This window comes from Mirounga leonina, unplaced genomic scaffold, assembly GCF_011800145.1.
Source record: "Mirounga leonina isolate KUSES-001 unplaced genomic scaffold, KU_Mleo_1.0 Mir_174, whole genome shotgun sequence".
Classification (NCBI taxonomy): Eukaryota; Metazoa; Chordata; class Mammalia; order Carnivora; family Phocidae; genus Mirounga; species Mirounga leonina.
This window is the reverse complement of record NW_023270451.1, coordinates 35,465,706-35,493,509: the sequence shown is the minus strand read 5'-3', so window position 1 is coordinate 35,493,509 and position 27,804 is coordinate 35,465,706. Positions and strand designations below refer to the sequence as shown.

At 36.3% G+C, this 27,804-nt stretch overlaps 1 protein-coding gene across 1 annotated transcript in view; it reads right to left on the bottom strand.

Moving 5' to 3' along the window:
- Positions 1-27,804, bottom strand: part of HDAC9 (histone deacetylase 9) — an 899,218-nt gene that overhangs the window by 109,584 nt on the left and 761,830 nt on the right. The window contains exon 24 of the mRNA XM_035020706.1: positions 15,691-15,809. Coding sequence (XP_034876597.1) covers positions 15,691-15,809 — 119 coding nt within the window. The remainder of the gene's footprint in view (positions 1-15,690; positions 15,810-27,804) is intronic.

Here is a 27,804-nt window from a genome sequence, read left to right as displayed (position 1 = left end):
TTTTCCATGTATCTAAGGTCAAATCTTCCATTAGTGCACTAGGTCTCATTCCCTTCATAAATTCAGGGACATTTCTCCAGAAATTCTTTCCTCTCTATACAACCACATCAAGATTTTGCTTTGTATGAAATCATTCCCAGCATCACATAAATATGCTGTTATTTTACTAATACTGTTTTTTAAAATACTCATTTAATCTCCTCTGCCCACCTATTGTTCCATTTATCTAGAGCAAAATTCCTCAAAAGATGAATGGTCTATCTGAGTAGTCAATTCCTCTCCTCTGATTCTCTTCTCTAATCAAGCTTTTAATTCATCAAATCCTTTATAGATAAGGTCAGCAGTGGCCTCTGTGTTACCAAATTTAATGGCCAGTTCTTATTTTACTTGCCCCACTGACAATATTTGATACAGCTGATTACACTCTCCTCTTTGAAACATCTGATTCAGTTGGGTTCCAGGACACCACGCTTTGCTAGTGAAAATCAGCTGCTCCTCATGTGGCTCCTCCTCAGGACTCTGATGTCATAATGTTGGAGTGCCCCAAGTCCCAGTCTTTAGATCTTCTTCTCTCCCTATTCTTGCCCCAAGGGGATCCCATCTGGTCTCATGGTTTAAAATACCATCTACATGCTGGTAACAATTACATTTATATCTTTAGCTCTGACTTCTATCCTGAACTCAAAGCATGTATATCCAATTGCCTTCTGGATAGCTGAACTCAAATGTCTAAGAAATATTTCAAATCCCGGGCGCCTGGGTGGCTCAGTTGGTTAAGCGACTGCCTTTGGCTCAGGTCATGATCCTGGAGTCCCGGGATCGAGTCCTGCATCGGGCTCCCTGCTCGGCAGGGAGTCTGCTTCTCCCTCTGACCCTCCTCCCTCTCATGCTCTCTGTCTCTCATTCTCTCTGTCTCAAATAAATAAATAAAATCTTTAAAAAAAAAAAAAGAAATATTTCAAATCTAATGTGTATAGCACTGAATATCTGATCATCCTTCCCCATTTCAGTTAACATCCTTCCACAACCTTCCCCATTTCAGTTAACAATAACTCCTTCTTAACTAGTGCACAGACCCAAGACCTTACTAAAGAAGTAAATCAGAAGACCTTAGAGTTATCATTTACTCCCCACCCCATTCAGATCTAATCTGTCAGCAAATTCAGTTGACTTACCTTTAAAATAAATCAAAATATAACCACTCCTCACCTCTTCCACTTTCCTTCTCACTTGATCACCTGACCTCAGTCCTACTGCCCTCCCTTATTCCCTGAGCACTCCAAGGAACCCCTGCTTCAGGACCTTTGCCCTATCTGTTCTAAAATGCTCCTTTCTATGATGGTCTCACAGCTTGCTCCCCCATCACCTTCGGGTCTTCATGCAAATGTCATTTATGAGTAAGGCCATCTCTGATCATCCTTTCTAAAAGTGCAAATGACACTTGTCCCAGCATAACCTGAACCTTTCCCTACTTTAATTTTATTCATAGCATATCAAATCTTAATGTACTACATGTTTACTTACTTTGTTTCATCTTTAACCAAAGGTTAAAGGTTAACCAATGCTCCTCAAAAGGACTTTCTGTGATGATGCAAATGTTCTGTATCAGTGCTGTCCAAGGTGGCAGCTGCCAGCTATGCATGGCTACTGAGCACTTGAAATACATAGTTCAATAAATTTAAATATTACATTTAAACTTATGTAATTACCACATCTGGTCAGTGGGTACTTTTAGACAGCACAGCTTGGATATATAAGTTGCAGTAGAATAGGGAGTTGTGACTTGTTTAGACTGATGTAGCCCCAGGACCATGGTATTTGGTTGATGAAGGGAGCAGAGGGAACATGTTAACTCCCATTCACCATGCACCCCTTTGTGCTAAGCACAAATCACACAACTACAGGTGGTCACCCTAAGTGAGTGACTTGGTTTTGCAGATAATTACCAGGTGCAGTTTTCTCTCCTTTCTGATAGCTCTATTGCTATCAGTGTGAAAAGGGCAAAAACATGGTTGGAGAGCCCTGGACATGGAGATGTATGCCTATTTCAGTCTACTGTCACTGCCTTAATGATAAAGTTACTTCGAATTCCTTTTTTTCCCTTCAATCTTTTTGCCTACTTCAAGCCTTATGTAGGCTCTCAACACAGCTTCAGAAGAAAAGCCAAATATGAGAACATCAATTAACAGCCTAGAAGACAAAAATTAAAAGATGGGACATAAACTTAAGCTCCTAAAACTCAACAGTAATTATCCATAAAATAAATCTCATCTCTCTATCAAAAAAGAAGTTTCATCAGTCTTACATGAGAAAAATTTAGTAACACTGTATTTCTGGGACAAAATCAAATACATCTTCCTGGGCCCTCTAAATTTGTTCCTGTGAAATCAATCTCCTTTTTCCACTTTGCTTATCTTTTCATAAAGCATGATGACAGAATAGGTACACAGGGGCAGGGTATACCTCTTTCTGTCTTCACAGGACAGGGCCCAAGTCTTCATGGTGGAGAGTTTTATGCTCTCAGTATACAAAATGACCTTCCAGAAGAGAAGGGAAAAGAATGGAAATAGCAGAAAAGAAATGTAGCTATTTCAGCCAAAGGAGCGAACTTAATAAATTTGGATCTCTATGATGATGCAAGTCCTAAACATGTCCTGGTCCTTGCCCCTCCTTGTTTTCAAGATCAGTATCTGATACAAATATAGAAAGAAAAATACATTTTTATCAGCTCTGAAACTAGACCACCTGTGAATTCCAGCTGTAGCTCTTTCATAAATCAGGCCATTTCTTACCTTTTTTAATACTTTAGTTTTTTCATCTGTAAAATAGGAATCATAGCAATATTGCTTATCTTATACTACTGTTATGGATGTAATGTGCTTGCCTTAGATTATAAGCACTTATTAAATGCTTACTGCTTTTTCTATTCTAGATAGCGAATTTTAAACCATTCTATTAGTTGTTTCAAATGTTTCATCTTAAAGGTGAGGACTAGGGACATCAACTTTTTAAACTGATATTTAGTGTCTGAATCAGGATTAGAATAAAAGTCTCCTACTTCCTAGTTAATGTACTTTCCAATACACCACTCTAATTCTTACCATGTCTCCTTATTCCTTTTCTATTCTTTTCTTGTTATATGATAGTAGGAGTAAACACACGTAGGAAAATTGGAGGCGGAAAGTGTGGCTTAGGATTGCAAGTAGGAAGCCACTTAACATTCCGCTCTTCATGTTTTTTCTTCTCCAATGTGGCAGTCATCAAACAAATCAGGTGGAAGTGTTCTCCCTGCCACCAGAGAGAACAGATCCATTCATATAGAGACCTGCCAGGCTGTTATAATACCAATGCCTCTGTACTATGTGGAAGGTGACTCTAGGGCTGCCCCTAGATAAATAAATGTGGCCAGTGTAAGGGATTTTAGCTTCCAGATGATAAAACTTCAAAACGTTTGGATGATCTACTTTATTGGAATCAAGAATTGACCACAACTAACTTTCCTCTTGCCAAATACCCAAGCACCACCTCTGGAGGCAGACACACAAACAGCCACAGCAGCAAGAACACTGGAAAGAGTAAAAAGCCGGACTCTCCAAAAACCTTGGGCTATTACTTTGGCCTGGCACTTACTAGTTATTAAGTCTGGTACTCAATGATTTACTCTTAAAATGCCTGCAGTGGTGTCTTTTCCTAATTGCTGATCTCATTTTGCACCCTAGCGCCAAACAGCCCCCTTGAGACTACTGAGTAAAACAACAGGAAAAGTTTCAATAACCATCACAATCCTTAATAAAATGCAGCTCTTAAAGTAGACGACCTTCCTGGAACCATCCCAAGTAGCCTGACACTCTGTTTTCTTTGGGCACCTCATGTGCCTGTCAGTTACTGAAATTAGCTGCATTTAATAAATGATTCCCTCTGCTAGCTACTTGGAAGATAAAGTGATTTTAGGGACTCTTATACAGGGACACTTATTTAGATGATTACCCTAAAACAGAAGGAAACATTATGCATAAGGACATTGCTATGGGGAGAAATCTTTGACTAGAAATAACATCTGAGAAAACTATTTAAAGTAGATCCAGAAAACTGTAAATAAATGAACATAGCTGGCAACTCTTTTTCAATTTGAGATAAGCAATTCTAAATGAGATGACTGGATTTTATATAGTGCACAAGTATGTGCTATGAAACCCAGCTCAGATAAACTAGCCAAAATATCCTACACTGTTAGAATTAAGTAAGGGTTGGCCAAAGAAATTAAATCTTCAGTACACTACCTTGGGCTAAGTGATCCCTCTGGCCTTACTTTTGTATTTTCATCACTAGCTCCACCTATCCATTTTCAGATTGTACTGTGGTTTCAGGAAGAGAACAGTAAGCATTGGGGTGATCTGCCATAGGTAGTCAGTGACTTGGTAAAATATTTTCTTTTTTAAAAAATTTGAGAGAGAGAGAGCATGAGCATGGGGAGGAGCAGAGGGAGAGGGAGAAGCAGACTCCCTGCTGAGAGGGAGCCTGATGCGGGGCTGGATCCCAGGACTCCGGGATCATGATCTGAGCTGAAGAAGGCAGACGCTTAACTGACTGAACCACCCAGGTGCCCAAAATAACTTTTGAAATAGGTAGTTTCTCCAGTTTATACATAAATTCTACCAAATCAGAGAAAAAAGGAAAACAGCCTGCATCAGGCTCTGTGCTCATCATGGAGTCTGAGATTCTCTCCCTCTCCCGCTTCCCCTCCCCCTGCTCGAGCACATGCTCGTTCTCTAAGAATTTTTTTTTTTAATTTCAAAGTAATGAAATATTTTAGTATTTATTTTCATATAAGTTTGCAAAAGTATTTTGATATGTGAATTCTGAATCTAGCTCATGTGTGTGAAAACAATAGTATCGCCAAATTTAATGGGTACAATATCATTGATATCTCGTTACATTTATTGTCACATATTGGAAAGCATTTTTTCATTTATTTTCCATTACCTCATTTGATTCTCATAATAGCCCTACATTTAGCCAAAAGAATATAATTTGTATTATTTCTGTTTGAGAGATAAGAATATTAAGACACAGAAAAGTGAGCTGGTAGCCAATTAGATGCAAACTATAGATCATGTAACTCCAAATCCTGTGTTTTTTCTTTCTATAACTAGCCCAATAGTTCTCAAAATTTGGTTCCTATCAGTATCACCTGGGAACTTGGAAATGCAAATTGCAGGCCCCATTCCAGACCTAATGAATAAAATATTCTGGGATTGGGGCCCAGCAAGCCTAACAAGGCCACCAGGTGATGCTGATGCCTACTAGTTTGGAAATGACCGTAATACACCATCATGGCTCTCTAGTTCATTGAAGTAGTGTGAGAAAAAACTTCCTGTAGGTAAGAAGTACACTTTAATCCCTTATAATTTCTTTAATAACTTCATTACACACACACATGCTAGTAGACAATTCTCAGTCACAAAGCCATGGCCCTGGTACAGACCCTATGACATTAGTTAACAAATTATTTGACTAACGGATTCCATTTTGTATTGATTTGTAAAATGAATTGGAAACCAATCATTTAAGTTAAGAGTGATCATCAAAATAAAGGGTAAGATGGAGAGGTGACTGGGTGGTTCAGTCAGTTAAGCATCTGCCTTTGGCTCAGATCATGGGGATCAAGCCCTGCGTCGAGCTCCCCTGCTCAGTTGGGGAGCTTCTCTCTCTCTCTCTCTAATAAATAAATAAAATCATTTTTAAAATAGGGTCAGATGGAAATATCAGACCAAGGCAAGGCAATTTTTGTCTAAGCTAAAAGCAAACTCACATGAAGACAATCTGCTAGCGTAGACTCGGCTTGAGATTCTCTGCCTCTCCCTATCCCTTTGCCCCTCCCCCTGTCTCAAATAAATAAATAAATAAATAAATAAATAAATAAATAAATAAAATCAATCTTAAACAAAAATAAAATAAAATTTCTCCCTGATGTTTGTTTGTTCGTTTGTTTTGTAATGCTATTTTAATTTTTTATTTTCTTGTAATTTATTCAACCACTGGAAGCCTAGAGAGGGAATATAAAATGGGTATCTAAGCTATCATTTTAGTATGGCCTTTGGGATTTTTAAAACACCATCCCAAAGAGCAAAATCATATATTTTGTTGAATCTAAGATGTCATCAAATGTAGCACAAAATAATTATGACCTTTATATATCACTATGAAAATTAAAAAAAAAAACAACTGCCAATCCAACAATGAAATACCATCAAATTGTAAGAGGCATCCAATTCAGACATGTTAAAATATGAAAAAGTGCATCTTAGTATCAATGAAATACAGTCCACACTTTACAGTTGCAACTGGAATCCTCTTTCAGGGCAAACTCTGCTTATGTATTTCCTTTTCAAAAGCAACGCTGATCTGGCCCCAGTTATGGTACAGTTACAGTAATTTTGCTCTTCAAAGTTAAGTAGTAGTCATCCTAGTCTAAGGATTTTTTCATGACATCAGTAACTAAGCACTACAGATGGAAAATATTCTATAAGTTGGTATCCGATTTGTCATGTGGTGTAAGGAAACAGGCAATTGAATGAGAAAATGAAGGCAGGATAATAATAGTAAAACATGAAGCACTCATTGAATAAATATTCTGGCTGTCATTTCAAAATAAAATCATTCCCAAAACTGATGTTATTTTTTTAACATGCTGACATTTTTCCTCTTAATTAGCTATGTTGCTTCTTTACATTGACTGTTATAAGGAATTGTGATGCCTAAGACATTTATGAATATAAATCTCCTGTAAATCCACTTCTCCCTCTTTGCAGGGGGCCATGTGTTTGCTTATGAGTACAACAAAGAGACTGGTATGTGGGAATTTTGAGCTAAAGACTAAGTCCCTGACTAATTCTTATGCAGAATGTTCCATGAAAAATAGCAAATATTATCTACAAACTGGTAAGCTCCCATATATTTGGAAAGCTCTGCTTACTTTTATGACTTGGAAAATTGTATACAAATAAGAAATTCATTGTTGGGAAAATTTCCTTTTATTTTCTGTATTTGCATACTTCAGAAAAAGCTTCTACAGCAATTAAAAACCCTACTCGTTTATTTGGGATATTTTTAATAACTTGTTGAGTTAAGTAGAAAGTATGTTAAGCCAGAAGTTAAAAGACATGAGATCAAGATGTGGTTTTGTTATTCTTCAGTTCCATGTCTTTGAGCAAGTCACTTAATTTTTCTGTCACTTTTTAAAAAATTTAGAAATATAAATGACTGCTAAATCATCTTCAGTGATTTCAGGGTAATAAGAACATCAAAGAATACAAAAATACAAAAAAGGATGCTTTCTATATTTATCCCATTTAATCATAAAAACGAAATGAGATAATGCAGAGTAGTGAGTATAGTGCCTACCACAGAGTAAAAAGTCAAAGACTACCAGCAGGTATTACTCTATCATCTACTAACAACAACACTGCCAAGATGAAATTAATGTCTCTTTCCAGGCAAGAAAACAATCTTCAAGAGGCTGAGTGACATTCCTGTGGTCATTCTAAGGGCCCAGGCCAGGATTATGATTCATCTACTGGATGACCAGATTGTGTTTTCAACTTCAGGGCCATAGTGCCCTCCACAGTCACTGGTAGGATAGCCAACTGGGTTAGCTTTGAGTAGAAAATCCCATCTTTTCAATTTAAGTTTAATTTCTAAAGTACTGTTGGAAAACACCTGAAAATAATATTTTTCTATTGCATGACTTCTAGTCCATTTTTTCTCTTAAAGGTCAGATGAGACTTGAAGAGTATTAGTACACAACAACATCCTCTCTGCCAATTTTAACTGCAAAGGAAGGGGTATGATATATAAAGTATAAAACTGTAAAGAGAAGAAGCAAGATTAGTTGTTTGGGTGTATGTGAAAGACAAGGGATGTGAATAATGGTTTGAGGACTAGTTAAGGAAGGTAGAAGAATTCTTTCCTTCTCTAGCTATCTCCCTCCATGTTTATAAGTGCTACATACTACCATATAGTTTTTTGTTTAAGTAATCTCTGTGCCCAAGATAGGGCTCAAACTCATGATCCCCGAGATCAAGAGTCACATGTTGAACTGAACCAGCCAGGAGCACCCAAGTGCTACATACTGCTACATACTGAAAAAGAAACAGAAGTCCAACCTGACTTAAAAAAGTCAGTGTCAGATAAAAGATTTGTGAAAGGATATTCACTTCAACATTGCTTATAATAGTGAAAATCTAGAAACATCTTGAAGATCCATTAATGGGAGAATAGATAAAATACATGATGGTATGTGTCCATAATGGCCTAATACACAGAAATTAAAAGGATATAAAAATATTCATGAGTGTATGTCAAAACGATTTTAAAAGGAAAAAAAACGCAAGTTCCATAAACTATATGAACAGAATGATAATGCTTACCTTTGCAATATATGGCAAATCTAAAACCATACTCACTAAAACATTATTGCATAATGTGTGTGTGTGTGTACTGGAAAGAACACAAAATATGACAGTAGTTAGGGGAGAAGGGGGAATAGGGCAGTGATTAAAGCGGAGCTCCCATTCATCTGCAAGTTCTATTTCTTTTACAAACAAAAGTCTTGGAACAAATATGATAAAAATATTTGGCTGTTGCCAATTCTGAGCAGTAGAAGAACCAATGAATTTTTTATATAATTCTTTTTATTACTCTTCATCTTTTAAATCACCCCAAATTTTTAAAAAAATTGAAAATGGGTGTATAATTTTAAACAAAATTTCTGAATTCCCAGATTGCATTAGTTCATTCTCTCTAAAAGGAAGACATACTAATACACAGATTACTGATGTGAAGCTTAGTAATTGTTTATAATGTCTGTTTGACTTCCAGGTATAAGACAGGGAGATCTTGCAATGTGAGACATATATGCAGTTTGTTTTACACGTAAGAAATTTTTGGAAAACCAGAATACTCAGTATTTTTTTCAGGGTTGCTTCAGAGATGAACTATATATAACAGAATAACTATGCCAGGTATAATGTGAGAAGCAAATTAGCAAAAACAAACAAACTATACTTTGCCTCAAAGTAAAGACTGTGTGTGTGTGTGTATGTGTGTGTATATTCCAAGTAGAGCCTATGGATCCCTTCTCAGAATGTTTTTAAATACATAAAATAAATACACAGTAACAAAGGAAACTACTATATTGAAAATAGCTACCAAAATATGGGGGAAAGTCATGGTATAATACATGTAATTCTATATTAATGCATCAAATAACTAATTGAGCAGGAGGTCTGATATATACTATCACTTCAAAGTAATGAGAGTAATTGATCATTGGAACTATCTACACAACAATAAGTGATATGAAAACAGCTATCATTTCTATTGGTGTTGTTATGGTTTGTTTCCTATATTTATAATGAAAAGAAATACCTTCTTATATTCATACAGCTAATAAGGGGCAAATAAAGGGTCAAGTAATTGTTTTACTAAAAAATAGTTATGTAATTTTTTTCATCCAAGCTCATGAGCCCCATGAATTCTATCCATGGACTCCTGGGAGGTCTGTGGACCCAAATTTAAGAACTTCAGAGACAGAAATATGCCTACCATCCATTCATCTACCTCTGCTACCAAACAGTTCCTTAAATCTTCTGCAGGTTTTAAAATTAGACTATCAAGTACACTAGTTATATATGTAAAAAATTAAGCATAAATCTTAGTAAGAAACAAGAAGGTGGGTCTATATATTTATAAATGGGATTTCTGCATCTATTTTTGCATTTCAGAAGTGCTGTTTATTTTCTGATTTTCCACTGTATTTCAGATAGTTCAGTTGCTAAAAATGCATCACTGGATACCTTATTCTGGATCAGTGTATTAATAATGTCACAATCAAAGCACACCCCAATATACCAAAACAAACTGCACAGACTTTAGGCAGGTAGAACCCAAGTTATCCTCATCACAAAATAATAATGTGTTGTTTTCTTTTAAAAGTTTGCCATTTATTCCAATTAACCCCAAATTTATTAGAATAAAGGAATGTATATGGATATAGAAATAAGATGTTGGGACTCATCTTACCAAACTGACTTTTTTTTTTTAAGATTTTATTTATTTGACATAGAGAGATACAGTGAGAGAGGGAACACAAGCAGGGGGAGTTGGAGAGGGAGAAGCAGGCTTCCCGCCGAGCAGGGAGCCCGATGCAGGGCTCGATCCCAGGACCCTGGGACCATGACCCAAGCCGAAGGCAGATGCTCAACGACTGAGCCACCCAGGTGCCCCACCAACCTGACTTTTAATTGAAGGGACCATCCACTACTATTTATCTAGAATCTTGCACAGCTTCCTAGGACTTCTGGCTACCCTCTTTCCATTTTGTTCAGATAAGAATCTCAAACATTTTCCAACAAGTTACAATATTTGTGTTGTATATTTTGTGTTCAAATACATCATTTAAGACCTTTGTTAAATGTTTAGAATTGTTGAAATGATATTAACAATAACATTCAAAACTTTTAACTCACAATGCCTAATGACTTATTCCTTATGTTGCAGGTAAAATTTTTATCTCCCTACTCTCTCACCTTTTTTTTTCTGATTAGGAAACTAATTTGATTACAAAATTAGTGAGGGACAAAGTTGAGACTTGAACACAGATCTTCTGACACCAAAATGAGCTATTCTGTACTCTTTAAATTTTCATCTTTATTTCAAGTTTATTATTTAAAGGATTCACTCTCCCACTGTCCTGCTTTTCTGAGCAGAAATGAAATGAGTTATCTTACCATCTAGATTCTAGCGGGAACTCAGTGTTTTTGTCCAAGGCCCATTGCTACAAGGAAACCATGACTCCCCCTTTAATATTTATATTCTTTTCAATACTATTTCTATTAAAGGGAAATGTTGCACAAGTGACCATTGTCAGAAACACAGGTTTGTGTTCATTAAAATATTACAGGAGATATGAATATGCTGTGTAAGCCTTGGAAAGAAGTGGCAGTGATGGGGGGATAGTAATTACAAAAAAAAAAAAAAAATCATGAAATCCAATTCAAGTAGCATCAAATATATGGAAGAAAGCATCTGACTTGCTTAAAAGACAATGGGTTCATCTAGCTTTACTCATTTAAAAAAAATAAGTTATTCAGAAAATGTGCCAGGCAGTGGTCTAGTTTCTGAGGACACAGCACAGAAATGTATAAGAGAAGTTAATCTGATGGTAGCTGGATGGGAAGATACTTTGGGTAATCAATTTTGTATAATATTCCCCAGTTTCCACCCTAACCTAAAAGAACTGAAACAGTTCAAGCTTGAGGTTGTTCCTTCATGAAATGGTATTTGGTAAATTTCTTCCAGACATTTCTTTTCTCCATGCCTGTTTGCTATGGCCTAAAATTCTATCAGGAGAAGATAAAGCATTGATTCCATAATTACAGATAAATAATAAAAGATTCAACTGTCAAAAAGAACTATCACATTATCTGAAATACACTCACTTTAAAAAAGTATATAATTAGGTAATAAAACATACAAGTGAATGTGATCAAGTTCTTTCTAGGGGAGAAAATTAGAGACAGAGGATAACCACAGACATATTAAGATAGGGTTAGAATCATCAGTGAGAGAAAAAGAAAAAAAAGCCAACTTCACCAAAATGTAATTAATTCTGGCTCTGTCTGCCTTCAACTCTGTGGACAAATAAAATGTGCAGACAGAAGACATTTTGAGCCATACACTCTCTATACAGAGGGAGGAAGCACATACATCCATCATAAGCTGATGAAGTAGACCAACATAACCTCATATACTTAACAAGTTTATTTGTGGCACTTATTTGTTGACTGGTTTAACACTCAACTTCTTAGAGACTTAGTTTTGGAGGACTGACTAATCAAGGAATTTTTGTACTTCCTCAGGAAAAACTTAAAGCTAAGTACGAATTCATTTATACAGGTATCTGCCTCAAAACAGTGCTCTCTCCCTGTCACAGTGGGATAAAAGAGGATTACTAAAAAGGATAAAACATTTTATCAAAAAGAAGATGGTAATTCAAGACTAAGATACATTATTTGATTTTTTCTGCCAACTAATGGTTGTTCTTTACTTGTCAAAATAACATTTATTTATCTGCTGAGGGAAATAGTTACTATCTCAAAGACTACAAAAATACTCTCTGTTCAAAAAAAGACCGTATTTTTTTTTTAATCAGACACGGCTATCATCTCACAATGACTTTTGAATTATTGCAAAGAAAGGAAAATTATTATTCATACGATAAAAGAAATTTGCACATAGTTTATTATGTGAAGCCAATGAAAGGAGAGAACGTATAAAAGTGTTGAAAAGGAATAAAACATATATTTTTCTGCAAATTAATTTGAACGGAATAAACTTTTTTTAATGTTGACAACACTGTAAACCCAGGGGGTGCTGCAATATGATGAATCAATTTTGTTTAATTTTATTGTTGGAACATGGCACTTATCTGTCATGCCAACCTTCTTACACTATAACCTGAAGATATTTAGATCTGAATGAGAGTACTTTAAAAACATACACTGATAACTTCATGGCAAAGTTTGATGTAGTGTTTAGGGTAGGACATAAAGATACTTATTCCTTTCAGTGTGGGCCTTAATCCTGGTGGTTAATTGAAAAAACAGGATAGATTTTAAATAACGAATTCAGACAATTTATTTAAAACTTCAGCCCAAATATGAATATTTTTATTGTAGAGAATAATTAATACATAAAGAAATGAGAGAAGAGAGGAAGAAAAATAGTACTAGCCAAGAATCAACTTTAATTTAAACCAACTCTATGTTTGCACTGAAATTTTTGTCATAGCATCAAACAATTCTTTTAAAAAAATCAGGTAACTAATTAGATACCTAAATACAAATCAAAATGAAAACCCTAGTTGTTTTGACTTAATTTATCTTTTACTTTTAAGGCTATTAAACAGAATTATTTTAAAAGATTTATTCAATGTGCTAAGACAGTAAAATTTTAGCATCTCTGACACAGTATCTTCAAAACCACTCTCTAAAATCCTTGAACATTCTACTTGGAGCAAGGGTGACTTTAGATGAAATGGGAAAACATTAGGTTATGAATTTGTTTCTGTAATTTCTACCTACTTTTTACTGTAGGTTTTAGACCATTTCCAGCCTCATTTTGAGACTCCTCTGAAATGGAGGATGACTCCTGGCATAGGACAGTGAAGGCCCGATATTAATTGCCTGTTGAGAACTTACAGACCAAAGCAACATAAATACATCTGCCACGTGGTTAGAAAAAGAACAAAGAGACCCAGGGGTGAGCTATTTGGGGAATAACTATACAGCTGTCTGGTAATCCTAACCTCTACCCAGTTATGGCAGCATCTCTAGAAAATATGGTTGGCAAACTCAGGCCTGCATGAGATGATATATACAAACAGTTGCCCAGATATGATGCTCTGTGGTTTTTCATTTAAGTATCACGGGACTAGTCAGTGTCTATCACAGACTATGCTTGGGGAGTTAAGGGTCTAGGGCACCAAAATGGCCTCTGCAGTATGCATCCAAGTACTCTGTTCTCAAGCATTTTATGAAACATTTTTCTCTTTAGTGGAAAAAATCCAGTGAAAACCTCATGCAATTTTATCTAAATACAAATTCAGAATAAGTACTTTTATTTTAACTCCAATTATTTCAGATGGTAAAATAAACTAGTTTTCTCATCTATGCAATATGTGAACTGTTTTGGGTAGTCTCTATTATAATCTCTTGAGCTCTAAGATTTCCTTTCTTCATCTCATATCTTTTCCCTAACCTGTAGGTACTCAAGAAAGGGCCAATTATTAAATCAGTTAAAATTTATGTCTGTCTATTTTTCTTAGGAAACAAGTCACCTTGTAAGGAAACATGGTCTGTTGAGTAGAAAAGATACAAGAAGGGAAAACAGATAAGGAGGGGTGAGGAGTTGGAGAGATTATAGACAAACTTATCCTGAGCAATGAAGAGCTTCCCCCCAAATGGATAAAAAAACACAACATAATAAAGGTCTTGGTGCATTGTAGTGAAGCTAAAAGGAGTAGAAACCATGTATCTTAGGTCTATGACTAAAAGAAACCACGCTATTACTACGTTCTATTCTACCTTCCAAGATAACATTTGATATTTGAACTCCACTTGGCAAAAAAGGTGATTAACAATAATAAAAAAAAATGAACAAACAAGCAAACAAAAAGATTAGTCCCTTCCAGTTAGTTCTGAGAAATAGACTCATTACAATTTGCCCCCTTGGCGGAAAAAAGACCCAAATACAGACATTCCTCCTTCCCGAGGGAGATTCTTATATTTAATGGAAAGGAACACCTTTTCTAGATATCTGTCTTTGCTCCATGTGTTTTCCATTGTTTGGGTGTATATCAACTTGGAGTACAAGGTCTTTTTTTTTTCTTTATTTAGACTAAACTCTTCACCAGTCTTGATGCTAATGAGGTTTATCTGCAGTGGGAAGATAGACTTCCATTTGAGTGGAATTCCATGAAGAAAGAAAAGGGATCATAAAGACATCTGATAAAACCAAACACCTCTCTATTCAATTTTACAAACTTGTGAATTATTATGTTTGTTTGTGTTTGTGGAGTTGCCTCTTTCAATATGTTTTCAATAGACAACAAGGCACCAAAAACCCTGGGTAAATAATAGAAGTTAAAAATAGTTACTACCTAACAATGTTACTGGAACAATTAGAGTGCAGAAAACTCTCACATGAGAAGCCAACTAAAAACAAAGGTTGGCATGATGCTGGTTCTTTGGTTCTTTTCAAATTAATAAAACACACTTGCTCTAAACTCATCTCTCTCACTTAAAACTATTTGGGTTGTTTTGATTTGTTTCCAACCCCCACTAAAATATACAATAGTGGATCCTTTGTGCAATTCTGCTTTTTTCCTTCTTCTTTTTTATATATATCCAGAGTACCAGCATACATTTGTATGCATGGATGATACATATGCCTTATTTTCATACTCAGAGAGCATGGGAATTATTCTTGAAGAAAGCCTCTTGCTAGCTAGATTCCATTAGGTCACATTATTCAAATGCAGTATAACACAAAATTCATTTGTTCATCTGGTGTCTAGTTGCTAAGGAACACAGCCAAAAAGTTAACCTTTGCAACACAACAGAAGACCAGTAGAGAACCTGAGCACTGTCCATAGGAACGTACAGAGCCTCTGAGAAGGGGAACTACACTTCTGTATTCAAACTAGAAGACCATAGCATTATTAGGAAAGAACTATTTTTTACCACTGGAATAAAAACAGTGACTTCCATTCTCTTTTCAAAAAGCCCAGGAGCTTTTCTAGACTCATGACCTCTGATGTCACTTAACATATTTTAAACAGAAGTCCTATCACTTCTGCTTTTAAATAGCAAAACGAGACTCCTGAAAAACATAAAGGTTCTGAAATGCCCCATCAAGTCTACCAAAGGAAACAATTTAACTTTGTTTTTCTTAAGGGCAAACATCTACAGAGAGATGAATCTGACAAAGCAGTAAACACGATCCGAATTATTTTCAAAAGTCTTACCTAAGTTTACTAGACACATGTAAAAGGTGCTATCTATTTTAAAGACCTAAAAGATGTTATTATGTCTTAGCGTATCATAAATTTCTAAAAGATATACTCACATTTTGCTGTCACTTTGTACCCCCCCAGAGGAGGGGCATGGCCTTCTAATGCATCAAATCCAGCAGAAACTAGGACCATGTCTGGATCAAACTCTTTGGCCACAGGCGTCACTACAGTCCTGCACAGTAAAAAGGCAACCAGTTACACATGGGAATGGTGAATACCTTTAAAAATTGTGCAATGAAAATGACTTGGCACATCCTCAAGAACTTCCCAAGAATAAAGAAAAGGGGAAAAGAAAACACTATTTGAATGGATCAAAAACTTATCATTTCCTTAACAGTGAATCACTATTATTTTAGCATCCCAATTCAGTCTTTTTTCTTTCATCTTTTTTTCCCTCTAAATTAAAAAAAAAATGCTTTGCAGGTACATTCTAAAGCCCATCATATTACATGCACATCTGTGGCTGTTTTATCCCACTGCCTATAAAACAGTGCTTCTTCCAAGGGAGTGACTAATGTTTTACAGAGGAAAGTCGAAGCTTTAGTGAAAACCCGGCTTGCTCCAGTTAGTGAGAACTTGGTGTAAATTTGAACTATAAATTTCTTTTGAGAAAAAGTTGCTTTTCTAACTGAAAAAAAATTTTTTTTCAAATATTTGTCATGGTAGGGGGTAAATCCTGCAAAGGAAAAACACAAAATTCCTTTAATAGACTCCAGACTATAATGTTAAGTGAGTCCAAGGTCAGAGACACCAGGAATGTGGCAGCCTCATCCATGACAGCAATCCCTGCTGGCCCCACTCAGACACTTCAGCATTTACCTCTTCAGCCTTCTCAGGTCACCCCAACCCCTTTTTACTCAGGGCTGGATTTGAAAGAAAATGACTAATACATGGTACTGGGCTTTGTAAAATAAAATTTAAAAAATTAATGTAGGCTTCGAGACCAATGTGCCAATATTAACATTCAAATTTCCAAGGACTATTTAATAAGATGGGGAAACTGCACACAATAGCAAATTTAAAAAGTGGTAAGGTCTCTGTTGTGTGTTTAAGAGAAATAACTGAACTAAATATTAAAATTGCTATCCTTAAGTAGTGACAATATTAAGTTCTTTTCATTTTTTTATGTTTGCAAATTTCTTAAATTTTTAAAGTGAAAAACCACATATTAGTTCTACACTTAAAAATTTAAACAAGAAGTTGTTGAAGTCATAAAACAAAAAAATACTTATTTGAAACTCATAAATGAATGAAATGTTTTTCATAACTCCACTACTGTTACAAAATTATAAAATCTCAACACTTCAAACTCATAAATGTACATGTAAATGACTTGCACGGTAGTCTTTTTAACAATTGGAAAGCCACTCATATCTGAATTAGCCCACCAGTGAAATTAAGTGAAAACCTAATTTTGTTTACTATGTACAGTTTCATTATTTTATTCTTCAATAAAATTAAGAATCTCTAATACAGCTACATTATCAGGAGAGATATCTTGAATCCTTTTCCTTCCCAATAATACCAACACTTACATTATAATTTTCATAAAAGTATTATATATTACCAATTCACTACTTTTCATATGAGTGAAATACCATGTGATATATGTATCTGGGATATTATATATTGGACTAAATTGTCTCAATCAAGACTGTTTTATCAAGGAACTCCATCTATTTAGTATGATTAATACTATGTATTCCTTTTGAAAACAATAGTCTTAGGAAAATATGGAGGTAGATGACTGAACCAAGTTGTCATCCAATCACATGCATCATAGTAACCAATTTTCCATCTCCTTTCCCTCTCTTTGGAAAATTTCTCCCCCCTCCTCCTCTTTTCTCCATCATTAGTCTACACTTGTAAGATTGATTGAAGGGTAAACATCCTTCAAGGCACAGCTCACTATCTTCTCCAAAAGGGCTTCTATCTACATATGGATATTAAACATATATGGATATATTTTTGAAGGACAAAGATAATAAAGGAGACAAGAATTGCCAATTTGAAAATATGACAAACATGGAGACAATCTACAGAGGGGAAAATTAAAACAGAAGTCTAAGTGTCTGCAGAGAGGAAGCTACAAAAAGCAAGTTGACTTTTCTCTTTTCCTGGAGAAACAAATGGACCAAAGAGAAAATACCTACAGAGAATGACACTTGTCAGTCACTCAGACCAACAGTCAGGTTTTTTCCTCAGTCTTCCCATAGTGAATGTACCACTCAAAAGCCCCACTCACCATACAGAGTTCCCACTTATCTTCTCAGTGCCCTTTTCTCAAATATGAAGGACTATTTGAAGAAAATTTCTAGGATAAAAGATAACAAAACTAACATACAAACAAGGGAACTCAGAAAACCAGAGAAAATTCAGGGAAGACACTACAATTACCAAAATTAGGATTACCCTCAAAGATATAAAACAGTACATTTGGAAAATGAAAAGTGGGTGTTATTAAAAGAAGAAGAAACAACAAACAAAACATAGAATAGACTGTTTAAAAGATAAAGTTGACAAGTTCTTTCATAAAGTACAACACAAAACAGAGACATGGAAAGTTGACAACACTTGATAGAACAATTAAAGAACCCGTTTAGGAAGTCAACATACAAAGAAAATTCTAAGGGATTTTTTTTTCTTTTTTCCCAGTCTCATTGAGAAATAATTGACATAGAGCACTGTATTAGTTAAGGTGTCTAGCATAGTGGTTTGAATTATACGTATTGTGAAATGATTACCACAATAGGTTCAGCCAACATCCTTTTCATCTAGATAAAATAAAAGGAAAAAGGAAAAAGAATTCCCATGATAAGAATTCTTAGGATTAACTTTCATAATATTTCCCAGTATATCATACAGCAGTGTTAGCTAATGTTATCATGTTATACATTATATTCCTACTACTTATCTTCTATTAGTTTGTACCTTTGATCACCTTTCTCCAATTCCCCTTGCCCTCACAATCTGCCTCTGATAAAACCACAAGTCTGATCTCTTTTTCTGAGTTTGTCTTTTTTTTTTAGTTTTGTTTTTTAGATTCCATATATAAGTGAGATCATACAGTATTTGTCTTTGTCTGACTTATTTCACTCATTTAGCATAACACCTTTCAGGTCCATCCATGCTGTTGAAAATGGTAGGATTTCCTCTTTTTTATGGCCAAGTAATATTCCATTGTATCTACACACCAAAGTTTCTTTATCCATTCATCCACAATGAACACTTGGGTAGTTTCTATGTCCTGGCTATAATAAATAATACTGCTACGAACATGAGGGTGCAGACTCCTTTCCAGTTAGTGTTTTCATTTCCTTAGGATATATTCTCAGAAGTGGAAATGGTAGATCATAGGATAGTTCTCAATTTAATTTTCTGAGGATTCTCCATACTGTTTTCCATTGTGGCTGCACCAATATACAATTCTACCAAGAGTGCATAAAGTTTCTGTTATCTCCACACCCAGGCCAACATTTGTCATCTCTTATCTTTTTTATGATGGCCATCTAACAGACCCGAGGTGATATCTCACTGTGGTATTAATTTGCATTTCCCTAATGATTAGTGATCTTGAGCATCATCTCATGTACCTGTTGGTCTTATGTATATCTTCTTTAGAAAATGTCTATTCAGGTCCTTTGAGATCATTTTTAAAAATTGGGCTGTGTTTTTTTCTATTGAGTTGTATGAGTTCTTTATATATTTTGGATATTAACCCCTTATCAGATATATGATTTGCAAATATTTTTTCCCATTCCATAGGTTTTTTCATTTTGTTGATGGTTTCTTTTGCTGTGCAGAATCTTTTTAGCTTGACATAGTCACACTTACTTACTTTTTATTTTGTTGCTTGCACTTCAGATATCATAACCAAGTAATTGTTACCAGGGCCCATGTTAAGAAGCTTTATTCCTATGCTTTCTTCTCAGGGTTTCATGGTTTCAGGACTTAAATTTAAGTCTTTAATCCATTTCAAGTTAATTTTGTAACTAGTATAAGATATGGGTTCAGTTTCATTATTTTATGTGTGAATACCCAATTATCACAGCACCGTTTATTAAAGAGACTGTTCTTTCTTCACTGAGTATTCTTGGCTTCTGTCTCAAATATTAGTTGACTGTTTATGCTTGGGCTTATTTCTGGGCTCTGCATTCTGTCCCATTGTTCTATTTTTCTGTGTGTGCATGTGTGTGTGGGTGCACACGCCAGTACCATACTGTTTTGACGAATATAGCTTTATAGTATAGCTTGAAATCAGGAAGTTTGATGCTTCCTGCTTTGTTCTTTCTCATGATTTCTTTGACTCTTTGGAGTCTTTTGTGGTTTTTCTATCTCTTTTTTAGAGTGTGTTTTTTCTATCTCTGTAAAAAATGCCATTGGAATCTTGATAGAGATTGCACTGAATCTATATATGGCATTTTATTATTTTTGTCACTGTTGTAAATGGGATTGATTTATTTCTTTTTCAGAAAATTCATTGTTAGTGTATAGAATATGGTACTGATTTTTGTATGTTAATTTTGTATCTTGCAACTTTACTGAATTCACTGATTAGATTTTTTTTTTTTAAAAAAGGATTTTATTTATTTATTTTACAGAGAGAGGGAGCACAAGCAGGGAGAGCAGCAGGCAGAAGGAGAGGGAGAAGCAGGTTCCCTACTGAACAGGACCCTGGGATCATGACCTGAGATGAAGATGGACGCTTAACTGGCTGGGCCACCCAGGCGCCCCTGTGATGTCAGTTTTAATGTCTCCTTTTGCACTTATAATTTTATTGATTTGGGTCTTTTCTCCCTTTTCCTTGGTCTAGCTATATGTTTGTCAATTTTGTTTATCTTTTCAAAGAAGCAACTCTTACTTTGGTTAATCTTTTCTATTATTTTTTAATTAACATATAATGTATTATTTGTTTCAGGGGTCCAGGTCTGTGATTCATCAGTCTTAACACAATTCACGGTGCTCACCATAGCACATACCCTCCCCAATGTCCATCACCCAGCCACCCCATCCCTCCCACCCCCCTCCACTCCAGCAACCCTCAGTTTGTTTCCTGAGATTAAGAGTCTCTTATGTTTGTCTCCCTCTCTGGTTTCATCTTGTTTCATTTTTCCCTCCCTTCCCTATGATCCTCTGCCTTGTTCTCTATTTCATTTATTTCTTCTCCAATCTTTATTATTTCTTTCATTCTGCTAATTTTGGGCTAAGTTTGTTCTTTTTCTAGTTCCTTAAGGTATAGAGTTAGGTTGGCTTATCTGGTATCTTTCTTGCTTCTTAATGTAGATATTTATTGCTATAAATTTCCTTTAGAACTGCTTGTGCTGCATCCTGCAAAGCCTCATATGTTGTGTTTCCATTTTCATTTGTCTGAAGAAAACTTTTTATTTCCCCCATTAATTTCTTCTTTGATCCACTCATTGTTCAGGACAGTGTTGTTTAATTTCCATGTGTTCATGAATTTTCCAGGTTTCTTGTTATTAATTTCTAGTTTCATGCCATTGTGGTCAAAGAAGATACTTGGTATGATTTTAATCTTCTTGAATTTGCTGACTTATATGTGGTCTAATGTATGGTCTATCCTGAAAAATGTTCCATGCGGCCTTCAGAAGAATGTGTATTCTGTTGTTGTTGGATAGGATGTTCTGTATACATCTGTTACATCCATTTGGTCTATAGCATTGTTCAAGTCTGCTCTTTCCCTATTGATTCTGTCTGCATGACCTATCTATTGTTAAGAGTGGGGTATTTAAAGTCCTCAACTATTACTGAATTACCATTTATTTCTCCTTTTAGCTCTGGTAGTTTGTGATTTATATATTTAGGTAATCTAATGATGGACACATAAAGATTTATAATTATTTTATCCTCTTGATGTACTGATCACCTTATCATTACATAGTGACCTTCTTTGTCTCTTTTTGCCATTTTCAGTTTAAAGTCTATTTTGTCTGATATAACTACTCCTGCTTTTTTATGGTTACCATTTGCTTAAAATACTTTTTCTATTATTTCACTCTCAGTCTATGTGTGTCTTTAAAGCTAAAATGAGTCTCTTTTAGGCAGAATACTGCTGGATCTTTTTCTTCTTTTTTTTTTTTATTCAGCCATTCTATGTATTTTAATTAGGTAATTTAATCATTACGCTTAATTGTTTTTTAAAATAAAAAAATTTAATTGAAGCATAGTTGACATAGAATATTAAGTTAGTTTCAAGTGTACAACATAGTGATTCAACAATTACATACATTAGGAAATGTTCACCACAATAAGTGTATTGCAGTATTATTGACTATATCCCCTATGATGTGCTTTTCATCACCATGACTTTTTTATTTTAAAACTGGAAGTCTGTATCTCTTAATCTCCTTCACACATATCATCCATGTTTAAAGTAATTATTGATAAGGCATACTATTGCCATTTTGTTCATTGTTTTCTGGCTGTTTTGTAGATCCACTGTTCCTTGTTTCTTATCCTGCTGTCTTTTTCTGTGTTTTGATGTCTTTTGGTATCAGTATGCTTTGACTTCTTTATTGTGTTCTTTTGTGCAATTACTATAAGATTTTCCTTTGCAGTTACTAGGAGGTTTACATAAAATATCTTAAACTTCTAACATCCTATTTTAAACCAATAACAACTTAACTTCAATAGATCTAATAAAATTAACACTTTTATTTCTCTTCCCCCTCAATTTTAGGTTATTGCTGTTACAATTTACATTGTTTTAATATATTGTGTAACTAATAATAGATTATTGTAGTTTTGGTTATTTTCCCTATGTTCTTTTTTTCTTTAACTTTTAAACTAGGGTTGTGAGTGTGCCACTATTAACATATTGCAGAATCTAACTTTGGCTATATATTTACCATTGCCAATGAGGTAATATTACCTTTTAATGTTTTTATGTTGTCAATTAATGTTCTTTTACTCCTACTCAAAGAATTCCCTTAAACATTTCTTGTAAGGCAGTTCTGATGGTAATGAACTCCCTTAGCTTTTGTTTGTTCAGACACATCTTTCTCTCTCCTTTGTTTCTGAATGACAGCTTTACCAGATACAGAATTCCTGGTTGATAGTTACCTTCTTTCAATATTTTGAATATGTGGTCCCATTCTCTTCTGGCTTGAAAAGTTTCTCTTGAAAAATCCACTGATAATTTTATGGGGTTTCTCTTGTATGGAACTTTTCTCTTGCTGTTCTTAAAACTCTTTGTTTTTGACTTTTGACAGTTTACTTACGATATATTTCAGTTTATCCCTATTTGTGTTCAACCAATTTGAGGTCCTTTAGGCCTCATGAATCTGGATGTCCTCTTCTTTCCCCAGGTTTGGAACATTTTCAGCCTTTATTATTTTAAATATATGTTCTGTCCCCTTCACTTTCTCTTTTCTTTCTCGAATTCCCATAATGTGAACATTGTTTCTTTTCATTGTGTCCCATAATTCTTATTGGCTTTCATTTTTTTTCATTCTTTTTTGCATCTCTGGGCAATTTCTAATATCCTATTCTTCAGGTCACTTATTCTTTCTTCTGCAATGTGGAGTCTACTTTTGAAACTCTCTATTGAATTTTTCAGTTCAGTTATTGTGTTTTTCAATTCTAGGATTTGCTTGTTTTTTGTTTTTGATGGTTATCTCCTTGCTGACCTTCTCATTTTGTTCATGAATTGTTTCCCTAATTTCTTGAAGTTGTCTGCATTTTCTTGTAGTTCACTAACCCTCCATAAAAGGATTATTCTGAATTCTCTGTCTGGCACTTCATAGATCTCCATTTCTTTAGAGAGACAATTATTGGAGCTTTATAAGTTTCCTTTGGTAGTATCACATTTACTTGGATTTTTTGTGAGCCTTGATTGCTTATGTTGGTATCTGCACATGTGAGTAATGATCCTCCTCTTTCAGACTTTACTGGTTTGCTTTGGCAGAGACAGTTCTTCACCAGTAAGCTCAGTTTGGGTCTGTGGGTGTGTCAACTGGTAATGTCCTTGGGCAGTTGGGGTCTGCTATTATGGTCTATTTTGGGGCAAGGCAACTTTTTGAGCTCTAAGGTTAGGGATGGGGAGGTGTGCCACTGGCTGAGTACAGCTGGATAAGACTGCTGCTTGGTTCCCTACCCAAGTAAGGCTATAAGATGAGCTCCACAGTTGCCTGGATTCTCTAGTCAGGCTTACTAGAATGGTTGGGACTGAGTACCATATTCAGTAATAGATGAGGCTATGAATTAGTTTCCTTGCCCTGGCAAGGAAACGAGAACAAGGGCCTGTATAGCTTGTTGTTTGGTGATCTGAACTGAAACTGTGCCCCATAGGGTTAATGAGGGTTAATGAGGTTGAAACTGGCAGAAAATTTAGAGCTTGGGTTTCAGAGAACTGTTTCCCCCAGTCAGCTATTGTGCTCAGACCCCACTAAAAATCCACTAGGTGTCTCTGTAGAAGCCTGGACTCAAGGTCAACTGATAAGGTTCCAGCTTATGAACAAATTAGGCCCTGCATTCCTTACCTAAGATAATGAACCCAAAACCCCTTCCAGTTTATAAGAGCTCTCAGAGCATAACCATAACTCCTTCTCCTTGTCCTAAGATAACCTCCTGATGTCAAAGAGCTGAATTTTGCCCTGTTCTGATGTTAAGTGTCACCCCAAAGTGAACATGGGATGTATGTTACATATATGTTTGCTCAGTGTGCCTGCTCCATTTTTTTCTTATGAGTAGTCATAAATTTCCTTGCCCTTTTAAGTCAATATGTGTTTTGGGGCACCCAGGTGGCTCAGTCAGTTAAGCGTCTGCCTTCAGCTCAGATCATAATTCCAGGGTCCTGGGATTGAGCCCGGTGTCAGGCTCCCCACTCAGCAGGGAGTCTGCTTCTCCCTCTCCCTCTGCCTTCCCCCCAACTCATGTAAACTCGCTCTCTCAAATAAAAAAATAAAATGTTTTTAAAAAATAAATCAATATGTGTGTGATCTCAACCCCTATAATTATAAAAAGAAACTTGTTCTCTCCCCCTGAGGGAGGTGGATTTGAGGCTTGCCCTGTCATACCCATCTCCTCATTTGGCTGTCTCTAAAGTAAATCTTTTCCTTTCTGCATACCTGATATATCAGTGATTGACTTTGCTGTGCATCGGGCAGATGGACCTGTGTTCAGTTACAGAATCAAGCCAGAGTTTTCCCTGGTCAGTTGAGTCTACCAGTTTTGCTCTGCAGATGGGGAAGCCACAGGCCATGCTCAAGTACCACATGTTCAAGTGCTGTACCCTGGGCTGTTGAATGGGCTATGCAATTTCCCATGTGCTCTGGTTAGGTTCCCTGGTCAAACAGGCTGAAGACTGCATTCAGCTATGAGTGGAGATAAAATTATGTTCCCCACAAGGGTGCAGAAGGAAAAGCAGCTTGAAAGCCAAGTACAAAACTCTTTGTTGTCTTAACATAAGCCAATCAGCAACCCAAAATTCCTGATCATACACGGCCACTGGCTTTGCTATGCAGACTATCATCTCTACCGACCCACCTCATGGTTTAAGTACCACTGTGCTGAACAGTCTCCAGGAGTTGTCTTCAGCTCTTCTGGTCAGATAGGACAGAAAGACACTCTCTAGAGTAGGTGGAGCTATCTCAGCTCCCTTGCCTGGGTGGCAGTGGGAGGGGCCAGGGTGGCTCTAGACAACTTTCAGTTTCCCAGATAGGCTCTGTCTTTTGGGAAGGTCTGGGAGATACCCTTAGCCCTGGCTATGAATTCATTAATCTTCCTGTCTGTGTATGGCAGGGGAAAGCTCCACTTCTGGTACTGGCTTTGCTTTGGGGGCAATCAGCTCTGCCTGCCCGCCTCTTAGGTTGAATGCCTTTGGGCCACAGCTTCTAGGAATTGTCTCCACCCCTTCTGGTCAGATGGGGCCAGAAGACACTTTCCACAGTGGGTGGGACTGCAATTCAACTCATTGTCTGAGCCTGGGCAAACCTGGCTCTAGGGCCTGCAAAACTCCTTTGAGGATCTGAATCAGGTAGATCTGCACACCATGTTCTCTGGTCAAAGTGAACTCCTGACTTGGTTCTGCAGATGAGCAAAACCACTGGTTGGGATTACTACTTGGGTACTGCAGGTATGAACATGGGCTGCCCAAATCTGTGTGCTGGTTGTTGCAAGACCCTCCTTTCTCTACCACAGTCAGAATCTCAGTGGTTGAGCCCCACAGGTTTCCCTGTAATCCTTGTGGTGTGAGATCAGAGTAGGGGCTCCTGCAAAACAATCCACAGTGCTGGGGTGTTGACCCCTCTAGGTTCTCTTTTCCCACTGGAGGAACGAGAGGCTTGGGGGAGACCTCTCTGTGTGATGATGTGCCAGCCTGGGTTAAGAGGAATGTGGTCAATGTGTAGCCACTTTTCTTACTCTTCTTTTTTTTTTTTTTATTCTTTTTATTTTTTAAAGATTTTATTTATTTGAGAGAGAGAGAATGAGAGAGAGCAAGCACATGAGAGGGGGGAGGGTCAGAGGGAGAAGCAGACTCCCTGCCGAGCAGGGAGCCCGATGTGGGACTCGATCCAGGGACTCCAGGATCATGACCTGAGCCGAGGCAGTCGCTTAACCAACTGAGCTGCCCAGGCGCCCTTTTCTTACTCTTCTAATGCAGTTTTCTTGGTCTTTGTGCTGCAGGGGGTTGCTTCAGCTTTACCCCCGTGTTCTAGAATTCTCTCAGTGGTGTCTTTTCTTTCAATACTTGTTAGTTGTTCTTGTGAGGGGGAGCAAAGTCAGGAACAACCTGTGTCACCATGTTGATTATGTCACTTGGGAAGCTTTTCCAAATTTAGAATCTCCTATCCATCCAAACTGCCAATCAACATTAAGAGTAGAATAATCAAGTTTCAGACTTTCAAACTCTTAAAAAAATAGTATCTCAAAATCTTAAAAAAAAAAAGGTGGTCAGGGGGCACCTTGCTGGCTCAGTTGGTAGAGTATGTGACTCTTGATCTTGGGGTTGTGAGTTTGAGACCCATGTTGGGTGTAGAGATTATTTAAAAAAAAACAAAATCTTGGGGCACCTGGGTGGCTCAGTCAGTTAAGCGTCTGCCTTCAGCTCAGGTCATGATCTCGGGGTCCAGGGATGGAGCCCCGTGTCCAGCTCCCTCCTCAGCATGGAGTTTGCTTCTCCCTCTCTCTTTGCCCCTCTCTCCAGCTTGTGCTTGCTCACTCTCTCTCTCTCAAATAAATAAAATCTTAAAAAAAAAATAAAATAGGGGCGCCTGGGTGGCTCAGTTGGTTAAGTGTCTGCCTTCAGCTCAAGTCATGATCCCAGGATACTGGGATCAAGCCCTGCGACTGGCTGCCTGCTTAGCAGGGAACCTGCTTCTCCCTTTCCCTCTGCCTGCCACTCCCCCTCCTTGTGTGCCTGCATGCTCTATATCAATAATAAAATCTTAAAAAAAAAAAATCTTAAAAAATAAAATAGGATCTCTCACAAATATTTTCATAGGAAGGTACTAGAAGACATATTCCATTAAATGAAGGCATATACTACGAATGAGATACAAACCATTCACCCCGTCAAAACATTTTTTAAACAACCATTTTTGTGAAAATGAAAGAAAATTACTCTTACTTTAGGAAAAAATAATAGAAATGTGCATGGAATGGAATAGGTTTCATTTCAATGCAACTATTTTGTTAATAAAGACATCTTACCAACTTACAGGAGAATTATATCTATTTATCCACATATCTCAAAATATAAAGAATCTGCTAGTTTCCATCTGAAGAAAACACTACTTTTGTTATGTACATCATTCCTGAGTTCACAAAAATGGTTTTGCAATTTCACACATTTCAAATGCTCTACTTTGCAGAACTAATCCTATAGACTTGAATTTACTCCAAAAATTAAGAAAAACAGAAAATGGGAAAAAAAATACATGCCCAGAATTGTGTCGGAGTGGTAGACATTTGTTGAATGAATTAATGATGCATAATTCTAAGAGTTGTGATGCTGTGCTACAATATATGCTGTGTACTGAAGAAATGCATGGTAACAGATGCTTAACAGTGGTACTGGTAAGGTTCATTCACTTATTTCAACAAGTATATAATGAGTGTCTACTATGTTACAAACTCTTTTGCCTTAAAGACATGTTAAATTTTGAACTGAATCTTTACATTCCTGTTGTTGACTTCAAAGTCTTTCA